Source organism: Thalassophryne amazonica, chromosome 22 (genome assembly GCF_902500255.1).
Source record: "Thalassophryne amazonica chromosome 22, fThaAma1.1, whole genome shotgun sequence".
Lineage (NCBI taxonomy): Eukaryota > Metazoa > Chordata > Actinopteri > Batrachoidiformes > Batrachoididae > Thalassophryne > Thalassophryne amazonica.
The window spans coordinates 4,543,031-4,569,408 of NC_047124.1; the positions used below are offsets into that span (position 1 = coordinate 4,543,031).

General features: G+C 45.4%; 1 protein-coding gene across 1 annotated transcript in view; it reads right to left on the minus strand.

Moving 5' to 3' along the window:
- trhde.2 (thyrotropin releasing hormone degrading enzyme, tandem duplicate 2) overlaps positions 1-26,378 on the minus strand; it is a 203,567-nt gene that overhangs the window by 108,952 nt on the left and 68,237 nt on the right. The window contains 1 exon segment of the mRNA XM_034163107.1: positions 552-678. Within this exon segment, the coding sequence (XP_034018998.1) occupies positions 552-678 (127 nt within the window).

The following is a 26,378-nucleotide window of genomic DNA, read 5'->3' on the forward strand; positions in this document are numbered from 1 at the left end:
AAGTTGTGTTGGACAGGACGTCTGGACATTTTCTACTCAGATGACTGAAAGGTTTCACCAACAAAACAAGAAAGCAGTAATATGCCCACTAGTGGAAATTTTGAGGTCCTTCAGCCTTTAATTACTGCATGCGTGAAGTATGTTTGCAGATGAAGACTGCGTGGAGTTCGGTGAATAAACTCCCTCCTGGTCCTGCAGAATTATTCCTGTTGTTTTCAATTATTACACAGGATGAGCAGAAATCGACATGGATCTTTAATGCCTTAACTTCACATTCTGTAAAAGTAAAAATGCATCTCTGTTAAATGTTTAAACATGCAGAATAACTTCCTGAGGCTGAATTTCTGATCCTCTGACACAAGCTCAGAATGATGGACAGTCAAATGCTGCAAAGACAAAATGCCATCAGATCTGAGCAGCAACGAGGTCTGACTTTAATAAAACCTGAAAACCTCAAGACCCGAGTGTCCAACTCAACCTTTATGTGAAGAAAAAATATTCTGGCAAAAGGAAGCATACTTGAATGAAGAGGAAACCGCCAGCAGCCTTACCTAATTTAGGGAGTGAGTATTGGACTTTAAAGTAGTCCTGATAGAATCCCAGAAGCCTCTTGGTGATGTGAAGTGCGTAGTCCCCCGCTCCGCTTGAAATGGCATCCGGCCGAGCATATAGACGGATCTAAAGACACAAAGAAAGAAACTGAATCAGAACAAGGAAAGCACAGAGATAAAGTCACAGAATTAGTAACCAAGTCAGAGAGTTAAAGAAACAGAACCAGGCCCAAATAAACTAAATAAACAGAAGAGAGAAATAATAAAAAAAAAGGATACAGAGTGAGACAGAGAAAAATGGAACCAGGCTAAATTAAACCAAATACAGGGGAGCGGGAGGAATGGAATCTGGCCGAGTTACACAAGACGAAAGAGTCCAAACGATCCAAGCAAGTGGTTAAAAAAACAGACAAACAACACGACACCCATATTCCAAATGATCTGGTACTAAGAAAAAAAATCTTGGTTTGGGAATTTAAATGTTCAAGTTTGCCAACAAAACAATATCTGAAACATGTATTTTCCTATACATTAACAAAAAGGCAGAGGTTTCATCTTCACCTCTGACCTAGATCCTCAATCAAAAGGTTGATCAAAATTTGCTGTTTTTAAAATAGTTTGGTACCACACACACACACACACACACACATATATATATATATATATATACACACACACACACACACACACACACACACACACACACACACACACATATATATATATATATATATATATATATATATATATATATATATATATATATATATATATATATATATATATATATATATATATATATATACGAGGTCTCTTAGATAATAAACCGACCCTTTTATTTTATTTTTTAACTATATGGATTTGAATGACATGGGATTACACCAATCATGCTTGAACCCTCGTGCGCATGCGTGAGTTTTTTCATGCGTCGGTGACGTCATTTCCCTGTGGGCAGGCCTTGAGTGAGATGTGGTCCCGCCCTCTCGGCTGAATTCCTTTGTTTCACACGCTGCTCGAGACGGCGCGCGTTGCTTTATCAAAATTTTTTCTGGACCTGTGAGGAATATCCGAGTGGACACTATTCGAGAAATTAAGATGGTTTTCTGTGAAAAGTTTAATGGCTGATGAGAGATTATGGGGTGTTTCTGTCGGTGTAAGGACTTCCCACGGAGCGGGACGTCCTGCAGCGCTTCTAGGCGCTGTCGTCGGCCTGTTTCGAGCTTAAAACATCCTAATTTAAGGCTTAATTCACCCAGGACATCGTGAGAGAACAGAGAAGATTCAGAAGAGGCCGGCATGAGGAATTTATGCGGACATTTCACTGTTTAAGGACATTTTTTTAATGAAAGACGTACGTGCAAATTCGCCGAGTCGTTTCCGTGACGACTCGGCAAATCTGTGTGCGCCGCGACAGGAAAAACACCTCCATGTTGAAAACCATTTGTAGAATTCAGGCGGCTTTTAATGGCTTTCAACAAGTGAGTAACTGAGAAATTGTTTAACAGCTTGGGCATGTTCCAACTTGCCCGTTAAGATTTCCAACGGAGGTGTTTTTCCTGCCGCGACCCCCCGCGGTCGGGTCCAGCCCGACATGCGACTCTGCCCGCACGTTCTTTCATTACAAAATGACCGTTAACAATGGAATGTCCGAATAAACTCCTCATGCCGACTTCTTCTGAAAGTTCTCTGTTCTCTGACGACTTACTGCATCAACAGAGCCTGAAATGTGGAAGTTTTCAACTTGAAACGGCGAGACGCTGCCGCCTCGAAGCGCAGATCGCCGTCAGGCGCCGTGGACCGTCCTTAAAGCGACACTACCAGACCAAAATCTCTCATCAGCCGTTAAAATTTTTACCGAAAACCAGCTGAATTTATTGAATGGTGTCCACTCAGTTGTGCCTTACAGTTTTGAAAAAATTTTTATCAAACAAAGCAACAGTCTCTGAGCCATTCCTAAACAATGAAAAAAATCGACGAGCGGGTGGACGACTCCTCACTCAAAGCCTGCCCACAGGCGAATGACGTAACCGACAGGCGTGAAAAAACTCTCGCATGCCCACGAGGGTTCAAGCATGTCTGACGTAATCACACGTGATTCAAATCTATATGGTTTAATAAGGTCGGATACTTTTCTAATAGACCGAGGTCTATTAGAAAAGTATCCGACCTTATTATTTTTTTCAAAAACCATATGGATTTGAATCACATGTGATTGCGTCAGACAAGCTTGAACCCTCGTGCGCATGCATGAGTTTTTCCACGCCTGTCGGTTGCGTCATTCGCCTGTGAGCAAGCTTTGAGTGAGGAGTGGTCCACCCCTCTCGTCGTTGTTTCATTGCCAGGAAATGGCGGAATGATTTGGGCTTTTTTTCCATCAGAATTTTTTCAGAAACTGTTAGAGACTGGCAGCTGGAAACCATTAGAAAAATTTATCTGGCTTTCGGTGAAAATGTTACGGGCTTGGTAGAGAATAAGGAGTGTTACTGTCACTTTAAGGACGGCCCCCAGCGGCTGTGGGTTGCGCCGCGCTCCGAAGCCGCCATCAACAGGCTGAATGACCATTTCATTTCTAAATGGATGGCTGTCTGGATCCGTGACCATCGTGTGCACTTTCTCTGGTTATCACAAGAGCTGAACATCAACCATTTTCTGGCAGATTTCACTTTTAAAAGAGATTTTGTCATGGAAAGCCGAGCGGAGGCTTCGCGTGTCACGATGGATTCGCTACTGGAGCGAGACAAAACCACCTCCGTTTTGGTCTCACAGGACGGCTTTGAGATGGCATTCAGACAGCTGTTGGTGGTTTTTCCATCGAGTGATTATCCGAGAAACTGTGGATGTGCCTGGACATGCCAGAACATGTCCCGTGAGGCTTCATCACAGCGTTGCATGGTGCACATATATATCTATATATATATATCTATATATATATCTATATATATCTATCTATATATCTATATATATATATATATATATATATATATATATATATATATAAAATTTTCATTGTTACGCAGATAATACCCAGCTTTATCTATCCATGAAGCCAGAGGACACACACCAATTAGCTAAACTGCAGGGTTGTCTTACAGACATAAAGACATGGATGACCTCTAATTTCCTGCTTTTAAACGCAGATAAAACTGAAGTTATTGTACTTGGCCCTGGGACGTCGTCTGACTTCCACTAAAATGGCAGGAGACATGGACATCAGTACTTTTTCGGCACATTCCACTGTTACAGGAGTTTTCTTCATGGAAAGAGAAGCGGAGGGACGCGCCACGGAACCGCTCATGGCGCGGGACAAAACCACCTCCGTGTTGGTCTCACAGGACAGCTTTGAGATGGCTTTCAGGCGGCTTTCGGTGGCTTTTCAGTCATGTGACTATCTGAGAAATTGTGCATGAGCTGGACATGCCAGAACATGTCCTGTGAGGCTTCATCACGGCGTTGCTTTGCGCCATGTGGCTCCACCGCGATGCGCGTAATTCCTCCGCTCCTCTTTCCATGACAAAAACTCCTGTAACAGTGAAATGTGCCGTTCATTTCCACACTGGACGCTGTGTTGATCCGGGACGTCCTTTGACTTCCACAGGAATTGCGGAAGACGTGGACATCTGCATTTTTTCGGCACATTGAGACAGACGTGCGGAGGAATTCCGCGCGTCGCGGTGCAGCAGCATGGCGCAAAGCAACGCCATGATGAAGCCTCACAGGACATGTTCTGGCATGTCCAGCTCATGCACAATTTCTCGGATAGTCACACGACTGAAAAGCCACCGAAAGCTGTCTGAAAGCCATCTGAAAGCCGTCCTGTGAGACCAACACAGAGGTGCTTTTGTCCCGCGCCATGAGCGGTTCCGTGGCGCATCCCTCTGCTTCTCTTTCCATGAAAAAAACTCCTATAACAGTGGAATGTGCTGAAAAAGTCTTGATGTCCACGCCTTCTGCCATTTTAGTGTAAGTCAGACGACGTCCCGGATCAACAAAGCCTTCACGTTGGAAATGATCTGGTTGTTTCAGCGGGGTGTCAGCCTGTTGATCGGCGCTCGGAGTGCGCCGCGCTCTCAGACGCTGTGGGTGGTCTTTAAACCGGCTGGAGCACTCCTTAATCTGTGTAATCCCCATAAAATTGTCCCTGAAAGCCATCTGAATTTTCCGAATGGTGTCCACCTGGAGGTCTCTCACAGTTTGTGGAAAAATTTGATGCAGCAAAGCTCCAAATCGTTCAGACATTTACTCGCAATAAAAATCCGACGAGAGGGGTGGACCACTGCTCACACAAAGCCTGCTCACAGGCGAATGACGCAACCGACAGGCGTGAAAAAACTCATGCATGCGCACGAAGGTTCAAGCTTGGCTGATGCAATCACACGTGATTCAAATCCATATGGTTTTTGCAAAAAATAAAAAGGACGGATACTTTTCTAACAGACCTCGTATATATATATATATATATATATATATATATATATATATATATATATATATATATATATATATATATATATATATATATATATATATATATATATATATACATATATATATACATATACACACACGTGTGTGTGTGTCGAGAGAGAGAGACGGACATATATACATAAACACAGAGTGACATTAAGTGAGACAGAGAAATTTCTGATTTTAACAGAAATGTGATTACACTACATGCACATAAATGAACTCACTTAATTCTACAGACATCTACCAGAGTCACGTTTGGGTTTTTGTCCAATAATGTGCACAGAGAAACAGCAAAGTGGAATGGGGCCAGCCCTATGCAGGTCAAGTCTACAGAGGAAATAATGGAGTAGGGCCAAAATCATGTTCCGCTCTGCAGAAATAAGAGTCAGGTCGACTCTGAGTTTAAATCTACAGAGAGAGAAATAGATGTTACTGCTGCAAACACAAAACAAAGTTTTAGTTACAGTGAGAGGGGGGAAAAAGTGCACTTGAAACTGAAATTATGTATTTCCTAATGTCAGATATTCAACACAGAGAAGAGAATAATTAGACCCAATCTAAAATGAACTGACCCAGATACAGAGAGAAAACACCGAGTGGGGAAACGACACCATGATCTGCCAGCTAATGAGCATCAGACTAAACACACAAGTCATAGAAAGATTATCCCAACTAGCAGGGAACTTGTTAGAGCTCATATCACCATGAGGCCCCACGATGCCTGATCTGTCAAAATAAAAAAAGAAATAAATGAAGAACCCATAAAAATTCACTTTACTTGGAATCACCCCAACATGTAATATCTAGACAGGTTCACCACACTGAGACATCGTCTGTAAATATCTCCAAGAAATATGCTCAGTGTTTAGTCAATGTTTTTAACTCTTAATGTGCCAGAAGAAAGTTACAAAAACTGTGAATCTTCAAGTAAGTAGACATCACAGCAATGTCCCCAAAAATGACAAACACAAAATAAACTGTGTGTGTTGAAGCTTTTAAAGTCAGATAGAAGCCAGTTCACTGTCAGCTGAAGGACTTCTTCTTCTTTGTCTTTCGGCTGTTCCCGTTAGGGGTCGCCACAGCAGATCAATCATTTCCATCTCACCCTGTCCTCTGTATCTTCCTCTGTCACACCAACCACCTGCATGTCATCTCTCAGCACATCCATGAACCTCCCCTTTGGTCTCCCTCTTCTCCTCCTGCCTGGTGGCTCCATCCTCAGCATCCTTCTCCCTATATACCCTGCATCCCTCCTCTGCACATGTCCAAACCATCTCAATCTCGCCTCTCTGACTTTGTCTCCAAATCGTCCCACCTGAGCTGTCCCTCTGATATGTTCATTCCTAATCTTGTCCATTCTTGTCACTCCCAAAGAGAATATCAACATCTTCAGCTCTGCCACCTCCAGCTCTGCCTCCTGTCTTTTTGTTAGTGCCACTGTCTCTAAACCATACAACATAGCTGGTCTCACTACTGTTTTGTAAACTTTCCCCTTCACTCTTGCTGATATTCTTCGGTCACAAATCCCTCCTGCCACCTTTCTCCACCCACTCCACCTTGCCTGCACTCTCTTCTTCACCTCTCTACCACACTCTCCATTACTTTGAACAGTTGACCCCAAATATTTAAACTCATCTACTTTCACCACTTCTATTCCTTGTAACTGCACTATTCCACTGGGCTCCCTCTCATTCACACACATGTACTCAGTCTTGCTTCTACTGACTTTCATTCCCCTTCTCTCCAAAGCATATCTCCACTTCTCGAGACTAGACTCAACATGCTCTCTACACTCACTACAGACACTCCTCAGGCATCCTCTCACTTTCCAAAATTTTATTAAACAATCTGGTTAGAAACTCTACTGACATCTCTCCTAGACATTTCCATGCCTCCATTGGAATGTCATCTGGACCAACTGCCTTTCCACTCTTCATCCCCTTCATAGCAGCCCTCACTTCTTCCTTGCTAATCTCTTTTACTTCCTGATTTACTCTCACCACATCATCCAGCCTTTTCTCTCGCTCATTTTCTTTATTCATCAACTCTTCAAAATATTCCCTCCACCTTCTCAGCACACACTCCTCACTTGTCAGCACATTACCATGTGCATCTTTTACCACCCTAACCTGCTGCACATCCTTTCCAGCTCTGTCCCTTTGTCTGGCCAATCGGTACAAGTCCTTTTCTCCTTCCTTACTATTCAACTTCTTGTACAGCTCGCAATATGCCTTTTCCTTTGCTTTTGCCACTTCTCTTCTCGCCTTACGCCGCATCTCCTTGTACTCCTGTCTACTTTCTTCGTCTCTCCGACTATCCCAAAACTTTTTCGCCAACCTCTTTCTCCTTATGCTTTCCTGGACCTCTTCATTCCACCACCAAGTCTCCTTGTCTTCCTTCCACTGTCCAGATGTCATACCCAGTACTGCCCTAGCTGTCTCCCTCACCACATCTGCAGTACTTTTCCAGTTGTCCAAAATTGCTTCCCCTCCAACTAGTGCTTCTCTCACCTGCTCGCTAAATTTCACACAACAGTCTTCCTCCTTCAGCTTCCACCATCTGATCCTTTGTTGAGCTCTCACTCTCTTCTTCTTCTTTACCTCTAAAGTCACCCTACAAACAACCATCCTATGCTGTCTAGTGACACTCTCTCCTGCTACCACCTTACAGTCTGTGATTTCTTTTAGCTTGCATCTCCTATAAAGAATGTAGTCCACCTGTGTGCACCTTCCTCCACTCTTATATTTTCAGACCTTTTGTCTGACTTAGTGCTTAGCTCAGATAAGATAATTATAGTGGGCGATTTTAACATCCACACAGATGCTGAGAATGACAGCCTCAACACTGCATTTAATCTATTATTAGACTCTATCGGCTTTGCTCAAAAAGTAAATGAGTCCACCCACCACTTTAATCATATTTTAGATCTTGTTCTGACTTATGGTATGGAAATAGAAGACTTAACAGTATTCCCTGAAAACTCCCTTTTGTCTGATCATTTTTTAATAACATTTACATTTACCCTGATGGACTACCCTGCAGTGGGGAATAAGTTTCATTACACTAGAAGTCTTTCAGAAAGCGCTGTAACTAGGTTTAAGGATATGATTCCTTCTTTATGTTCTCTAATGTCATATACCAACACAGAGCAGAGTAGCTACCTAAACTCTGTAAGGGAGTTAGAGTATCTTGTCAATAGTTTTACATCCTCATTGAAGACAACTTTGGATGCTGTAGCTCCTCTGAAAAAGAGAGCTTTAAATCAGAAGTGTCTGACTCCGTGGTATAACTCACAAACTCGTAGCTTAAAGCAGATAACCCGTAAGTTGGAGAGGAAATGGCGTCTCACTAATTTAGAAGATCTTCACTTAGCCTGGAAAAAGAGTTTGTTGCTCTATAAGAAAGCCCTTCGTGAAGCTAGGACATCTTTCTACTCTGAGTTATTTTCATTAGTTACTTCATCCAAACCATCAACATGCTTATTAGACCCCATTCCTGCCAGGCTGCTCAAGGAAGTCCTACCATTATTTAATGCTTCAATCTTAAATATGATCAATCTATCTTTGTTAGTTGGTTATGTACCACAGGCCTTTAAGGTGGCAGTAATTAAACCATTACTTAAAAAGCCATCACTTGACCCAGCTATCTTAGCTAATTATAGGCCAATCTCCAACCTTCCTTTTCTCTCAAAGATTCTTGAGAGGGTAGTTGTAAAACAGCTAACTGATCACCTGCAGAGGAATGGTCTATTTGAAGAGTTTCAGTCAGGTTTTAGAATTCATCATAGTACAGAAACAGCATTAGTGAAGGTTACAAATGATCTTCTTATGGCTTCGGACAGTGGACTTATCTCTGTGCTTGTTCTGTTGGACCTCAGTGCTGCTTTTGATACTGTTGACCATAAAATTTTATTACAGAGATTAGAGCATGTCATAGGTATTAAAGGCATTGCGCTGCGGTGGTTTGAATCATATTTGTCTAATAGATTACAGTTTGTTCATGTAAATGGGGAATCTTCTTCACAGACTAAAGTTAATTATGGAGTTCCACAAGGTTCTGTGCTAGGACCAATTTTATTCACTTTATACATGCTTCCCTTGGGCAGTATTATTAGACGGTATTGCTTAAATTTTCATTGTTACGCAGATGATACCCAGCTTTATCTATCCATGAAGCCGGAGGATACGCACCAATTAGCTAAACTGCAGGATTGTCTTACAGACATAAAGACATGGATGACCTCTAATTTCCTGCTTTTAAACTCAGATAAAACTGAAGTTATTGTACTTGGCCCCACAAATCTTAGAAGCATGGTGTCTAACCAGATCGTTACTCTGGATGGCATTTCCCTGATCTCTAGTAATACTGTGAGAAATCTTGGAGTTATTTTTGATCAGGATATGTCATTCAAAGCGCATATTAAACAAATATGTAGGACTGCCTTTTTGCATTTACGCAATATCTCTAAAATCAGAAAGGTCTTGTCTCAGAGTGATGCTGAAAAACTAATTCATGCATTTGTTTCCTCTAGGCTGGACTATTGTAATTCATTATTATCAGGTTGTCCTAAAAGTTCCCTAAAAAGCCTTCAGTTGGTTCAGAATGCTGCAGCTAGAGTACTGACGGGGACTAGCAGGAGAGAGCATATCTCACCCGTGTTGGCCTCCCTTCATTGGCTTCCTGTTAATGCTAGAATAGAATTTAAAATTCTTCTTCTTACTTATAAGGTTTTGAATAATCAGGTCCCATCTTATCTTAGGGACCTCATAGTACCATATTACCCCATTAGAGCGCTTCGCTCTCAGACTGCGGGCTTACTTGTAGTTCCTAGGGTTTGTAAGAGTAGAATGGGAGGCAGAGCCTTCAGCTTTCAGGCTCCTCTCCTGTGGAACCAGCTCCCAATTCAGATCAGGGAGACAGATACCCTCTCTACTTTTAAGATTAGGCTTAAAACTTTCCTTTTCGCTAAGGCTTATAGTTAGGGCTGGATCGGGTGACCCTGGACCATCCCTTGGTTATGTTGCTTTAGACGTAGACTGTGTTTCATAATTATTGTATGGCCTTGCCTTGCAATGTGGAGCGCCTTGGGGCAACTGTTTGTTGTGATTTGGCGCTATACAAGAAAAAAGTTGAGTTGATTGATTATATGTTACCCTGTGCTCCTCCCTTTTCTTAAAGTAGGGATTCACCACAGCCATTTCCATCCTTTTTGCAAAATCAACTACCATCTGTCCTTCCCCATTTCTATCCTTGATACCATATCTACCCATTACTTCCTCATCACCTCTGTTCCCTTCACCAACATGCCCATTGAAGTCTACTCCTATCACCACTCTTTCATGCTTGGGCACACTCTCCACCACCTCATCTAACACACTCCAGAAATCTTCTTTCTCTTTCATCTCACAACCTACCTGTGGGGCATATGCACTGATGATATTCATCATCACCCCTTCAATTTCCAACTTCACACTCATCACCCTGTCAGATATTCGCTTAACCTCCAACACACTTTTAACATACTCTTCCTTTAAAATGACCCCAACACCATTTCTCTTCCTGTCCTCACCATGGTACAATAACTTGTACCCACCGCCGATGCTCCTGCTCTTACTTCCCTTCCACTTGGTCTCTTGTACACACAATATTTCTACCTTTCTCCTCTCCATCATATCAGCCAGCTCTCTCCCTTTACCAGTCATACCACCAAAATTCAAAGTCCCCACTCTCATTTCCACCCTTCTAGTTTTCTTCTTCTCCCGCTGTTCGTGGCAACGTTTTTGAAGGACAATAAGCTGAAATCTCATACATACACCTCATCTCTCTCTCTCTGCTGTATAATATTGCAGTTTCACAGATGAGCACATGAATCTCCTCATAGTGTCTCTGCTTTCTTTAAATCAGTTTATATTCGGTTCACTAAAACAATGAATCAAAAAAATATGTCCACATGACAATTTTATTCCTCAGTACTGTATAGTTATTAAACTATCACCCATCTCTTGCGCAATACATCACAGGTGGATTTGTTCACGTTGATATTCGGGTGCTCAGATGTTGGCGTTATGTCATCCACTTGTCAAATTGGGACCTTGCACAGCATGACTGTTTAATGACATCCTTCACCCGCTGATAAAACATCTGACTGTTCCAACTTAATTCAGAACAATAAACATCATCCAAAATTTGTTGATTAAGGTTCCCAGTCATCCAGGTCGGAGATAAATGATGCCTTCACTTTGAAGTGGTGACCAAACATCCTGAAGATGAAATAAAATGTGCCACTGCTTATGAACAAACTACTAAAAAGAACACAAGATTCTGGTGCCAAAGTTCTCCAGGGAGCACCTCGTACCAATTATTCACTTTATACAGCACACATTTTCTTACAGTTCTTTGAATTAAAAAAATATGCTAGGTTTAATTCACATTTCTTTTACTTTTTTCATTTATTTATTTGAAAAAATACTGCTGGGTAGTTCATACTTAATCTTCACTGAGCAAAACCCTCAGTTATTGGGGTAAAAAATTAATAATTTTTTCCCCCCCACTGCACATGCCTCCAGATTTCATAAACATCTTGACGTCTGCCTGAGCCAGCATATGTGACTGGTTTCTCCTCGAACATATGCAATGTTAAAACACAAGTACGAGAAACGTGCTCTCTTCTTATTCCTGCATTCTCCTCCCTCCAACAGAAGTCATCTCAGCCAGCAGAATGAAAGTGGAGGCTTTTTCTGAAATGTGCCGCTGGACTGGCAGTGAGCTGCTGAATTGAGTGTGGTCTCCTGAGGATTCCTGAAACGCCTCCAGTCGTGTTCTTCCAGGTGAGGAGAAACCAGGACATCACATTTTTCAACAGGGAGGGCTGGCGTGACGCACTCACTTCAGAACACCATCACACCCTCATTCTCTGGCTGAAACGTCCTGATTCAGACTGAAACTGTTCCACGGCACGTCACTTTTAGCACCCGCGCCTCACAGCAGGACAGTTCTGGGTTATATCCTGATCTGGGAAGTGTGTATATTCTGTCTGGGTTTCCTCCCATAATTCAAACACATGTAGGTCGGATGCAGTGGATACATAAATTTGCCCGTTGGGTATGTTTGCAAGTGTGACCGTTTTTCTCGCAGCCCATCCAATGCTGAGATTGGCTCTAGTGCGCCATGAGCCTGATAAACAGTCGAGTACAGGGACGGGTGGACTGATAAAGTGCCACATTAGCAGCGGTTTCTAAAATCATAACAAAGACGTGGGTAGAGATGTTTTAATCGTATCGCTGAAGATAAAACTGCTGTTGTTGTTATGTGCCGATGCGGGTTGAGGAGCGGACCTGCGTCTGACTGAACCCAGCGCTAAATAACCAGGAAGCAGTTCCAAAAACAAAACAATTTTATTTTCCCCTCTTGTGCAATACTCGGTGTACAACATAAAATAGGGTTTGTCTGGCGGAGTGAAGGACGGCGCGCTCTCCAGCGCCCAAAGGGATCGAAGCCCGGCGCTTCTGGACTCACATTCACCGCCAAACACCCCCCAGGTGGACACGACAAACTGACTCTGTGAAGGATAGAAGAGGTGAGGTAAGTCAACAGCTACAACTAATATCCTTCAAAGGCACACACTATCAGCAACACATTCAGGTCTGAATTTAAGCTTTATGTAAATGAGCAGCTTCTCACAACAGGTGGAGGATCATCAGTCCGCACGCCACGGCCGTGAGAAGCGAGCTGCACAATTCTCATCAATGTTCAAATATACTGCATAACAAAATACCAAATTACTATTAACACTTATTCAGACAATCAATCACCTCTGATGTGTGCTGACAGCATGTGTCCCTCACCCGTCCTCCTTCACAGGCACGATGTGTCAAACCCAGGCGGGGTCCTCAGCGTCTCACAAACGAACGTCACAAGGTCGGGTTCCCGGCAATTCTGCTTGAATCACTCATGGCTTAAATGCAGAACGCCATCTCATTATCTGCTTCAGCTGAAAGTCTTTAAGTTTGCACGTGAGCATCATCCACAGGTGCTGCAAATCATGCTGATGAGGGTGAAGGACTCTTCTGCCAGCACCTTCTCCACAGACAAAAACCAGTTTGCATACCACCTGGAGAGCAAAGAAAAGAAAAGAACACCAAAATGTCCAGCCAAACCCCCCAACACACAACAGTTGTATCTCCAAGCCCAAGTTTAAACAAATCACAAAACAAGAGAGGAGGGCGGGATCTATCAGTGTCTGTGACATCATAAAGCAGGTTAACTTAACTCTCAATTTTTTCTAATTACCAGCCGTATCTCAAATACACATGTGGCAAAAAGTGTAACAAAACCAATGCGTTCATGTATATTGTAGTGCCCTCTTATGGTTTTATGGGTCCTTTTGCATCTGATTTTTTTGTTTTTAAACATACACCCCCTTCCCATGCTGTAGACTTGCTGGACCACGTGGGCCCTGCAGATGACCAGTTCACTCCGCCCCTCTCTGTTCTCGGGCTCTCAGGATTTTGCTCAGTTTTCCACCTGTCCATTCTCATATGTTGTCCTCCCACATCTTTGTCTGCCTCTCTTCTCCCTCCTTGTACTGTTCCCTGCAGGCCTGTCTTGGCAAGCCCTGAGTCCAATTTGCCTCTCCTGACTGTGCTTAGGAGGTTCTCTGCAGGCCTCGAGAGCGTGCCTGACTTTGTTTAGGTCTTTGTAAGGGATTTTGAGGAGTCTGTGAAAGCATCTCATCTCTGTGTCCTGTGTCCTCTTCTCGATGTCTGTTGCTAGTGTCCTTGATTCACAGGCATACCAGAATACTGAGACGATGACCTTTGACCTGAGTGAAATGTTTCTGCTGTGTTTGTTCAATCTTTGACAGTATTTCTGGCTTTGATCCTTGGTCTGATAGAACTACTCCCAGGTGTCTGAAGCTTTGTAGCTTCTCACTGTTGACCCTGAAGTCAGTACTTATACCACCTACATTAGTCACAGAAAAGTCCTGCAGAGGAAAGTGGACACTCTGAATTGGAGAGGCACTTTTAAGTTTCCCCAGAAGAAGAAAAAATAATCCAGAGAGTACTTGGTGTGCATACTTGCGCCATCATCGGGTTAATGAAATTATAGAAAGTTAGCAGGTTTTCATGCTAGAATATGAACGGTACTGTTGGAAGTGTCTGATATTAACTGTTGGGAAAGTGTAGGAACACGGACCCACAACAGGGGGCGCAAATGAACGGACAATGGAATAGGTCAAATAACAACACTTTACTGTTGCGAACGTGCACAACAAACACAACAAATTACAACAATGGACAAAGTTCAATTCACAAAGGTGTCGTGTGGGCAGGCTCGAAGATAGGAGACGCCTCTCCAAAGTAGAACCGGAACCACACGGTTTCCTCCGCCACAGGACCCCGGGAATACTGGAGCCGCCAAGTTCCGAACTCCCAGGTGGCCACTGCCTCCGCGTGTCGGACCTGGTACTGCTGGCGAGGAACAAGAACACAATTAATGTGGGCGCGTTTGCACCCAGCAACCTGTACGGCAGGAAAGCTACCTCCACCTCTCGTTGGAGAAAAAAGTCTGCAATCACTCACAAAAATCACAAAGGTTACTGTCAAGCAGTCAGCTGAGATTATTACCTTCCAGGTAGAACGATATCTCGGCGATGAGGTGGAGATGCCGTCCTGCTGATATACCCCAGTGATAATTGCCGTCAGCTGTCTCAGGTGATGGGTGACAGCTGTTACCGAGGCTGCTCCTGTGGGGTGGCGGCGCCCTCTGGTGGTGGTGGGCCAGCAGTACCTCCTCTTCAGCGGCCCACACAACAGGACCCCCCCCCTCAACGGGCGCCTCCTGGCGCCCGACCGGGCTTGTCCGGGTGGCGACGGTAGAAGTCGGCCAGGAGGGCCGGGTCCAGGATGAAGCTCCTCTTCACCCAGGAGCGTTCTTCGGGACCATACCCCTCCCAGTCCACCAGATATTGAAAGCCCCGGCCCATCCGACGGACGTCCAACAACCGGCGCACTGTCCAAGCCGGCTCGCCATCGATGATCCGGGCAGGAGGTGGTGCCGGACCGGGTGTACAGAGGGGCGAGGTGTGATGGGGCTTGAGCTTCGACACATGAAACACAGGATGGATCCGCAGTGAGGCTGGAAGCTGAAGCCTCACTGCGGCGGGATTGATGACCTTGAGGATTTTAAAACGGTCCTATGTACCTGTCCTGTAGTTTAGGGGAGGCCACTTGTAGTGGGATGTCCTTTGTGGACAACCACACTTCCTGCCCGGGGCGATACGTAGGGGCCGGGGTCCGCCGCCGGTCTGCATGGGTCTTCGCCCTCATCCGGGCCTTCAACAAAGCAGAACGGGCGGCGCGCCACACCCGACGGCACTTCCGCAGGTGGGCCTGGACCGAGGGCACACCGACCTCCCCCTCAACCACCGGGAACAACGGGGGCTGATACCCCAAACACACCTCAAAGGGGGAGAGGCCGGTGGCTGATGACACTTGACTGTTGTGGGCGTACTCGATCCAGGCCAGATGAGTACTCCAGGCCGCCGGGTGCGCGGCTGTCACACAACGCAGTGTTTGCTCCATTTCTTGATTGGCCCGCTCTGCTTGCCCGTTGGTCTGGGGGTGATACCCGGACGAGAGACTGACCGTGGCCCCCAGTTCCCGGCAAAAGCTCCTCCAGACATGCGAGGAGAACTGGGGACCGCGATCGGAGACGATGTCTGATGGTATCCCATGCAGGCGGACGACGTGGTGGACCAGGAGGTCCGCCGTCTCCTGGGCCGTAGGGAGCTTCGGGAGGGCCACGAAGTGGGCCGCCTTGGAGAATCGGTCCACTATCGTGAGGATCACGGTGTTTCCCTGGGACGGCGGGAGGCCCGTGACAAAATCCAGGCCGATGTGGGACCAGGGGCGATGAGGCACGGGCAGCGGCTGTAGCAGTCCCGGAGCCTTGCGATGGTCGGCCTTGCCCCTGGCACAGGTGGTACAGGCCTGGATATAGTCCCGGACGTCGGCCTCCAGGGACGCCCACCAGAAGCGCTGCCGGACAACTGCCACGGTTCTTCGCACCCCTGGGTGACAGGAGAGCTTAGAGCCGTGACAGAAGTCCAGGACTGCAGCCCTTGCCTCTGGTGGGACGTAAAGTCTGTTCTTTGGTCCAGTCCCGGGGTCCGGGCTTCGTGCCAGGGCCTCCCGGACGGTTCTCTCTACGTCCCAGGTGAGGGTGGCCACGATAGTGGACTCCGGGATGATGGGTTCCGGTGGATCCGACAACTCCGCTTTGACCTCGTCTTCGTGTACCCGGGACAAGGCATCCGACTTCTGGTTCTTGGTCCCGGGCCGGTAGGTGATGCGGAAGTCAAAACGGCCGAAGAACAGTGACCAGCGGGCTTGCCTGGGATTCAGCCGCTTGGCGGTCCTGATATATTCCAGGTTCCGGTGGTCAGTGAAAACCGTGAATGGCACGGACGTTCCCTCCAACAGATGTCTCCACTCTTCAAGAGCCTCTTTCACCGCAAGGAGTTCTCGGTTGCCGACGTCATAGTTCCGTTCAGCCGGGGTCAACCTGCGGGAAAAATAGGCACACGGATGAAGGACCTTATCGATGTTCCCACTCTGGGACAGCACAGCTCCTATCCCTGAGTCCGAGGCATCCACTTCAACCACTAACTGGCGACTAGGATCGGGCTGCACCAGAACGGGTGCAGACGAGAAGCGCCGTTTCAACTCCTTGAACGCGGCATCGCAACGATCCGACCAGGTGAAGGGGACTTTTGGTGAGGTCAGGGCTGTCAGGGGGCTAGCAACCTGGCTGTAGCCCTTAATGAACCTCCTGTAGAAATTTGCAAAGCCGAGGAACTGTTGCAGCTTCCTACGGCTTGTGGGTTGGGGCCAGTCTCTCACCGCTGCAACCTTGGCCGGATCAGGAGCGACGGAGTTGGGGGAGATGATAAACCCCAGGAAGGACAAAGAAGTGCGGTGAAACTCACACTTCTCGCCCTTAACAAACAGCCGGTTCTCCAATAACCGCTGCAGGACCTGACGTACATGTCGGACATGGGTCTCAGGATCCGGAGAAAAGATGAGTATGTCGTCTAAATATACGAAGACGAATCGGTGCAGGAAGTCCCGCAAGACATCATTAACCAATGCTTGGAACGTCGCGGGAGCATTTGTAAGACCGAACGGCATGACCAGGTACTCAAAATGACCTAACGGGGTGTTAAATGCCGTCTTCCACTCGTCTCCCTTCCGGATCCGAACCAGGTGATACGCATTCCTAAGATCAAGCTTGGTGAATATCTTGGCTCCATGCAGGGGCGTGAACACCGAATCCAACAAGGGTAAGGGGTATCGGTTACGAACCGTGATTTCGTTCAGCCCCCTGTAATCAATGCATGGACGTAATCCGCCATCCTTTTTCCCCACAAAAAAGAAACCCGCACCCATCGGGGAGGTGGAATTCCGGATCAACCCGGCAGCCAAAGAGTCCCGGATGTAGGTCTCCATTGATTCGCGTTCAGGTCGTGAGAGGTTGTACAGCCTGCTGGACGGGAACTCAACGCCTGGAACCAAATCAATGGCACAATCATACGGGCGGTGCGGGGGAAGGGTGAGTGCCAGATCCTTGCTGAACACCTCCGCAAGGTCATGGTACTGCACCGGCACCGTCCCTAGATTGGGCGGGGCTCTGACCTCCTCCCTGGCCTGGGAACCGGGAGGAACCGAGGAACCTAAACATACCCGATGGCAGGTCTCGCTCCACTGGACCACTACCCCGGACGGCCAATCGATCCGGGGATTGTGCTTCAACATCCAGGGAAAACCTAAAATCACACGGGAGGTGGCCGGAGTTACAAAAAACTCGATCTCCTCCCGGTGATTCCCCGACACCACCAGAGTTACTGGTGGTGTCTTGTGGGTGATTGGAGGGAGTAGGGAGCCATCTAGTGCCCGTACCTGCACAGGCGAGGTAAGCGCCACCAGAGGGAACCCTATCTCCCTGGCCCATTTGCTATCAAGCAAATTCCCTTCTGAGCCCGTGTCCACCAGTGCTGGGGCCTTCAGGGTTAAATCCTCATAAAGGATTGTAACTGGGAGTCGTGTGGCGATGTGGGTGTGTCCCACGTGAACGTCTCGGCCCCCCCCTAGCCCAGTGTCTAGGGGCGGGCGTTGGTGTTTAACCGTTCGGGGCAGTCTCGTACCTGATGCTCAATCGAGCCACAAACAAAACACGCTCCGCGGGCCAGCCTCCTTTGTGTGACCGGTGCCCTAAATGTTGCCCTACTCGTGTCCATAGCTTCGTCAGCAGGGGGAGCTGTGATCGCACGGAGCGCAGGGGCCGTGGAGCGTGGGAAGGGCGGAACGCGGTCGGAACCGGAAGGGAGAGGGACGACGCGTGCCTGGCCCTGCCCTTCGTCTCGTTCCCGACGGCGCTCATTTAACCGATTGTCTAATCGTATGACAAGATCGATAAGCCCATCCAAATCCCGCGGTTCGTCCTTAGCCACCAGGTGCTCCTTGAGGACCAATGACAGTCCGTTTACGAAGGCGGCGCGGAGGGCAGTGCTATTCCAGCCGGACCTCGCAGCCGCGATGCGGAAGTCGACTGCATAGGCAGCTGCGCTCCGGCGCCCCTGTCTCATTGACAGCAGCACGGCTGAAGCGGTCTCTCCTCTATTAGGGTGATCGAACACTGTTCTGAGCTCCCTCACAAACCCATCATATGTCAGAAGGAGCCGTGAACTTTGCTCCCAGAGCGCTGTAGCCCAAGCGCGTGCCTCACCACGAAGCAGATTTATCACATAAGCTACTTTGCTAGCGTCGGTCGCGTACATGACGGGACGCTGTGCGAAGACGAGCGAACACTGCATAAGGAAATCCGCGCACGTCTCCACACAGCCTCCGTACGGCTCTGGGGGGCTTATGTATGCTTCAGGGGATGGTGGGGGGGGTCGTTGGACAACCAGTGGAACGTCGCTGTCACGCACAGGGTCTACGGGAGGGAGAGCCGCAGCGGCGCCCGGAGGGCGCGCTTCCACCTGCGCAGCGAGAGCCTCCACCCTGCGGTTCAGGAGGGCGTTCTGCTCGGCCATCAAGTCTAACCGAGTCGTGAAAGCGGTGAGGATCCGCTGCAACTCACCGATTACCCCTCCTGCGGACGCCTGTGCGCCTTGTTCTTCCATTGGCCGTTCAACAGCCGGTTGACGCCCCTCGGGATCCATGACGCTGGCCGAGATATCCTGTTGGGAAAGTGTAGGAACACGGACCCACAACAGGGGGCGCAAATGAACGGACAATGGAATAGGTCAAATAACAACACTTTACTGTTGCGAACGTGCACAACAAACACAACAAATTACAACAATGGACAAAGTTCAATTCACAAAGGTGTCGTGTGGGCAGGCTCGAAGATAGGAGACGCCTCTCCAAAGTAGAACCGGAACCACACGGTTTCCTCCGCCACAGAACCCCGGGAATACTGGAGCCGCCAAGTTCCGAACTCCCAGGTGGCCACTGCCTCCGCGTGTCGGACCTGGTACTGCTGGCGAGGAACAAGAACACAATTAACGTGGGCGCGTTTGCACCCAGCAACCTGCACGGCAGGGAAGCTACCTCCACCTCTCGTTGGAGAAAAAAGTCTGCAATCACTCACAAAAATCACAAAGGTTACTGTCAAGCAGTCAGCTGAGATTATTACCTTCCAGGTAGAACGATATCTCGGCGATGAGGTGGAGATGCCGTCCTGCTGATATACCCCAGTGATAATTGCTGTCAGCTGTCTCAGGTGATGGGTGACAGCTGTTACCGAGGCTGCTCCTGTGGGGCGGCGGCGCCCTCTGGTGGTGGTGGGCCAGCAGTACCTCCTCTTCAGCGGCCCACACAACATTAACTTCTGGTTTTGCTTCAGTTCCTCTCACTCTTTTCTCACTTCAACTCTTCCTTTTTGTTATGATCTCCTTTCATCCTTTTCTTTGTCACCACCTCCTCTCCTCTCTCCTTGTTATCTTCCCACTCATCCGTGACGTCTCTCTCTCTGCGTTCTGATGCTCTGTCTGTCGCCCTTGGATGATGGATGAGACGATGGACGCTCTGTTGCCACGTAATTTGATGGATGGTTTAGCCAGTGATACACGTTTTTCACGTGTGTGCACAGACACACACTCAGCAACACTCTCCACCCACAGCATACTGGTTCTTGACTTTCAGATGGACAGGCCTCAGACACGATTTGCTCAACGGCAAAAAACGCTGACCTGTGACTGCATGGCCACACATCTGTCCAATCGTATCATCACTTTTGTTGATGATACCGCGATGATGAAGTAAGACACCCGAGAGCCGGAGAAAGGACAACAGTCTGTATGTCAATGTCAAAGAGATAAAAGAGATGAACATGGACTTTAAAAAGACCAGAATGAGCTCTGAACACACAATGACCAAATAACCACATGTGTAGACTGGTTCTGGCTCATGTCACCTGAGCCAAGCACATTGGTAACTGTGGTTAAGAAAAACTCCCTCAGGCATTTTGTGGATTGTCAGAAGAAACCTCAAGCAGACCAGACTTGGAGGGGTGACCACAAGCTTTGGCCATACTACCAATAACAAAATAAATAATAATAATAAGACAAAAGCACAACAATTATTCAGCGGGACATATTAGAGCCCTGACTGACAGCAGGTACAAAATAGCTGATGCTTACTGATCTAATGATACTGTTCTACTGCCTCTCAAGGCCCAGAGGGGTACTGCATCTCACAGAGGCATTGCAGTATTTTTGGAGGTTTTGGACAAAGATTGGTGAAGGATGGCTGAAATGCATATTTCACACTGAATGTATCTCAAACAATTAAGGCTCAGGTGTCCATTAAAAGGCGGCTTGGTGGTCTGACACCTGTATGTATTAAGACATGCACCTTACAGAGAAGCTCCTCCAGCTGGCATCAGGTGGGACAGCATTTAAATTACACACCACTTTTTGATTAAAATGTCTAGAAAATGTGCAAATATGCATTTTAGGCTTGTTCTACATTGTGACCTTGTCAGGTTTCGGTTCTGTTTGTGTTCCTGTTTTTATTTTTCCCCTTTTCTTTTCCTTCCGTTTGCCCTGTTCTTGAGTTGTTTTTATTTTTGTCACTTGATTATTCTCATTCTAGTTTGGTTCTGATTATTCCTGTTTATGCATTATTCTTTGGTTCCTGGTTTTGGTTCCTTATTGTATTTTCGGTTCAGTCATTTTTTGCTTTTCTTTCTGTATGCTTTCCGTTCCTGGTTATCTTTTATTTTATTCGTCATACATGTATTTGTTATCTTCGGTAGTTATTATGTATTCTCTGGTTTTGCTTCTTATTTATCTTCAGTGTCTCTTGTCTGGTTGTGTTCTGTTTTCCTGGGTTTTAGTTTCAGTTATCATTTATGGTATGTTTAGTTATTCATTGCATTATTCTGTAGTCACCAGTTTTGTTTCTGTTCATCTTTTATCCTCTGTTCAACTTTTCCATGTTTAGTGTATTCACGTTATGTATCACTCAGTATCTTTGCCGTTCTAGTTTTGGTTATGATCAGTAGTTTTCTTGTTTTCCACTTTTTACACTTGCCACGTTATTTCTTGTTTGGCCCCTTTTGTTTTGCTCACATTAATTATTGTCTGCCTTAAGCACGTCACATTTTTCCACCGTTACTTTTCCAGTCACTTAGGTCTCTTGGTTCTATCTGCTTTGTGTTTTCCTTCCCTCACAATCTTGCACCTGTTCCTCATCTGTCCACCACGTCCACTTTCCAGAAACTCCTCCCCACACGTGCAGCTTGTTTTCCAATCACTTCCTGTTCTATTTAAGTCCACTGTGTTCACAGCCTTACTGCTCATTTGTTGTACTTCACCGTTTTCATCCAGCTCTGATTTTTTTTTTTTTTTTTTTGCCTTTTGCCTAATTGCCAGATTGTGCTTGATCCTGCCTTGTTTTTTGGACTTAGCCTTTGTCTCGCCCTCTGATCTCTGTGACACTGTGTTTCTGTGAACTTTGATCGTTGTTTGACCACGCTTCAGCCTGCCGTTCCTCTGCATCTCTGCCACACCGACTGCCTAACTGTGTACCGTACCTCTAGCTGTGATTTTTGGATAAAGCCTTTTTACTCTAACACCTGTGTCCGTGTGCCACCCAGTGTCTGCAGTCATGACAGGCCTCATCTTCCTCCATATTCTTATCATCTGCTCCTGGATTAAAAAAAAAAAAAACTAATCTGTACCTTATATTAGGCTGACATGCTTCTTAAATAAAGTTGTGTTGAACTGAGTAACCTTTACATGGTGAAGATTGTTCAGATACACTAATGGGATAGTTCAGTCCTGGTTTTTGACCCCAAAGGTTACAGGGGTCATCAAGTGGTTACAAAGAAAAAAACAGAAAACAACCTATATGCTTCACTGTGTCCACTATATTCATTTTGAAATATATTTACCCAAACTGGTTCATCCTGCACACTTCAGATGAGCACGCCGAGTGAGGAAATAATTTTTTTTCTCAGCATGCCCTTTTTGTCCTGATAATCACAGACTGCAGGTTTGCCTTTTCAGTGGAAAAAGTCTTGTAAGGAACATCTGTGAAATGTGACCCAGAAGAAAAATATAACCTGCAGCTGCATCGTTGTAAAGCTCAGAGAACCAATCAAAAAGTGATGCTTTCCCTGCAGGGTATCTGTCCACTTACTGTAAATAACCACAAAAAGCGGGGAGATTACTTTTATATGTTCGATCATTTAATCAAATACAGTAGCCGAGAACTGTGAGTTCAACCTGGGGGTGGTTTTTTTTTTTTTGGTCACTCACTCGCTGAATTATTTCTGAAGGCTATTAAAAAAAACAATGAAAATCTAAGCAGAAATTGAAAAAAGGAGTTTTCTGTCATTTTAACCCTCCAGGTTTATGAGCTGATCATCTATGTCACCATTTTAATAAACACTTTTTTAGTATCAACAGCACTGATACAAATCAAAATAAAAAAACTTATTAAAATAATGCAACCTTCATGTTTTTAAACACACTATTCTGAGTTTCATCACCATTATAGAATGCCAACGTGACCTTTCAATATCACTACAGGATGTTAATGTGACATTTAATATTCAAACTTATCTATGAACTTACTGATCAAAGAAAATTTGATTTGTGCCAGGAAATGTAAAAAAAAAATTAAAATAAAAATGTGTTTCCATTAAACAACATTAACACAACCTTTCTTAACATTTTCAATGTTAATGTGGTATTATTACACTATGATGCTGTTTATACATGTTTTGCCAATGACAGGTGAGCGGTGGGTCAAAGGTCAGTCAGCACTGGGACATGAGAGCCCATCATGAAGCCATCGTTGAAACACCAACCTGAAGCACTTTAAATGATATTTGCCTGCATAAATTAACCTTTAAAATGGTGATAAAAGTTATCATTAAAGCATATTAACCTGACCTTTATTAATGTTACAATGCATTAAGACATCATCATTACAGACTGCTGTGGGCAACTTATTAACAACTATATTTTAGGCCTAGAGATCTTTTTTGTTTGTTTGGTTGTTTTTTTAAGTGAACAAATTAAACTGAAAGCTTCAGAAGCGCAGCGCTGACTAACTAGCACATAAACACAAACACTCTGTGCATCGTGATACCATTAGTTGTGAAATGACAGAAGACAACGGAATAATGTGCTAAATGGCTGCGAGATGGAGGATTTATTGAACCAGGCGCCGCTTACTGGGTTATCACACATTGTTTGTTTGTTTGTCTGTCAGACTTAATTTCTCCCTGACGGGGAAAATGGCTTGTTACAAGAGCACATTCTAACACACGCAGCAGAAAGAAACCGCCTTTGAAGGAGCTGAATGAAGAGAAGGGTAGTCTGTAGACTGCACTTCTGAAACCAGTTCGCATTTGGACATTTGAGCAATTTCGCCACTCGTCTATCATTCAACAACACTGAAATTATGACTGCATCGAAATAAAGAAGAGAAGACTGCTCACTGCAGATGAGTGGAGTCTAATTACGCTCTACAACTTGGAATACTGTATTTCAAGTAAGCATGTGCCAAGTGTCAGCGGCTAAGTCTGCTTATAGAGGTCCGAAGAATAACATGGGCAGAGGACACAAAGAAAACCAACACTTCAACCAACCTGACTAATTAGACAAAAAATTAAGCAAGAATAATTAGCAGTGTAGTAGTGTAAAACAGACCACTGGTACCAGACGGCAGCATCTTAATGCAATGAAAAGTTGTCTCGGGCTGTCTTTTACAATAATTTAACAGACACCCCTGAAACCGCCAGAATGCCATAGCAACCAACCACCAATCATCACAAAGCCTGAAAACCTCCATGAACATCCATCTAACAACAACCCAACAACAGCCACGTAACAGCATCCCAGAAAACCATCTGCGTATCAAACAATGAGAAGGTATCAAACAAAACACCATCAGCAACCACACTGCATCCACCATGAACATGCATCCAACCACCTCTCAAAATCATGGCAATCACCTGGTGACATGATCTTTGTTAACCTCTTGACAACAACTACGCACACCATCGTGAACATACAACAACCAGAGTACACGGTAAGAGACCCTGCAGGTTGTCTTTCCATTACAGGACTAATACTTCTAAGCAGTCATAGTTATGTCATACCTACGGCCATCAATTAGCCACATTTGGTTGTTTTTGGACTGTCAGAAGAAACTGGAATATGTCAAAAAAATTCAGACACAGGATGAAAATAGGAATGCCACAATTTTAAGAACAACCCGTTTTTGGTGTGGTTAACAGCACCAATCCCTGTACAGCAACAGTACCATCCAAACAACCACACAGGATCCCATCATCCACTGAACCCCCTGTTATTAAACTATAGCAGCCACCTTGTAGCAGCCCTGCATACTTAACCCAACAAGCAACAATCTCGCCACAACATCATGACCATGTACTAATATGTCAGCAACTGATCTAATCATCCAAGCAGCCGCCTCGTATTATTACAGCAGCAACTACACAATCATCTGAGCAACTGCACACTTAAACACAGCAGCCAGTGGTAACAGTTTAATCACCATGAACAGCAGGCCGCACAATTATAGCACAGCAACCACCCAGCATGCTAGCAACTGACCAAATCACAATAGCACCCGCTTTACCAAAGCAATATTGCAGACACCTCAGAAACCACACGGCAGAACCAGTGCCAGTCTTGTCGCCATGAACACCCGATCACCCCACCATTCAGTAGCATAACAACCACCAAGCAAAAGCTAAGCCACTGACCAGTGGCCATACACCACCACGCTAGGAAGGAACCAAATCACTGGTATTACCAAGCAATTTTCCATACATCTTAGCAACCACATAGACCAACAGGCAGTTATTGTAATAACAGTTAGCCACTACGAACAAGAAACCACAAAACAATATCACAGCAAACACATAGCAAAATCCTTGTCGTAACCTAATGATCTGTTTTTAACAATCTAGCACTGATCAACTGACAGAAGCAACTAAACCAAATATACATAGATCCCAGCAAACACATAGCACCAGAGATTATTGATTAGGCAGCAAAACTGTAATTTTGTCTTGTGTTATTCTTTAAATTAAGTTTAAAAATGCCTGATCTCTGGGAGATAAAATTTTATCATTCAAATGGCCACTGAACACCTGCTCTGAGTCTAATGGGCTGACTGATGCTCAGAGTTTTATTTTGGCTGTTTGGAGCGGGTGGGGCCGCTGGATGAATATTTCATATCTGACAGAGTTTTTTTCAGTAGGTATGAGGAGGACTGGGAATGAAAGAATTAATGTTTCTGTCAGAAGAAGCTGCTCTGCAAACAGCCGCATCCTTGCTGCCTTCGGGCTGAAATGAGGATTTTAATACCAGTGTAATACAGTAACACAGACACTCAGAGCTTGCCAGATATGTAGAAATATGACATGTGCTGCTTCCAGGAAGCCTTTCGTGCACTGCACACGTTTGATTCATGAGCCGCGTGTAACCGTATTGTGGCTTTCAAAACTTGCAAGCAGGAAAATTAATTTCACCGACACCAAGAAGACCTCCACAAGGGTTCTGACCAAGATAGTCTGCAACATGACTCAGCAAAATGTGGAACAACTTTACACAATTTGCTTTAACAATAATATATATATAATTTTTTTTTAAAAGAGGAAACCGTTAAGAATTGAAAAGAAATTGAATGAAGTTCATCTCCTGTGTAGAAGAAAAATACATTAATCTCGCATTTGTCATGCAAGAAGTGAGTTTATCATTGTGACCAATTATAGATTTGTTGACATTTTTTTCACGTGCTTATCCCT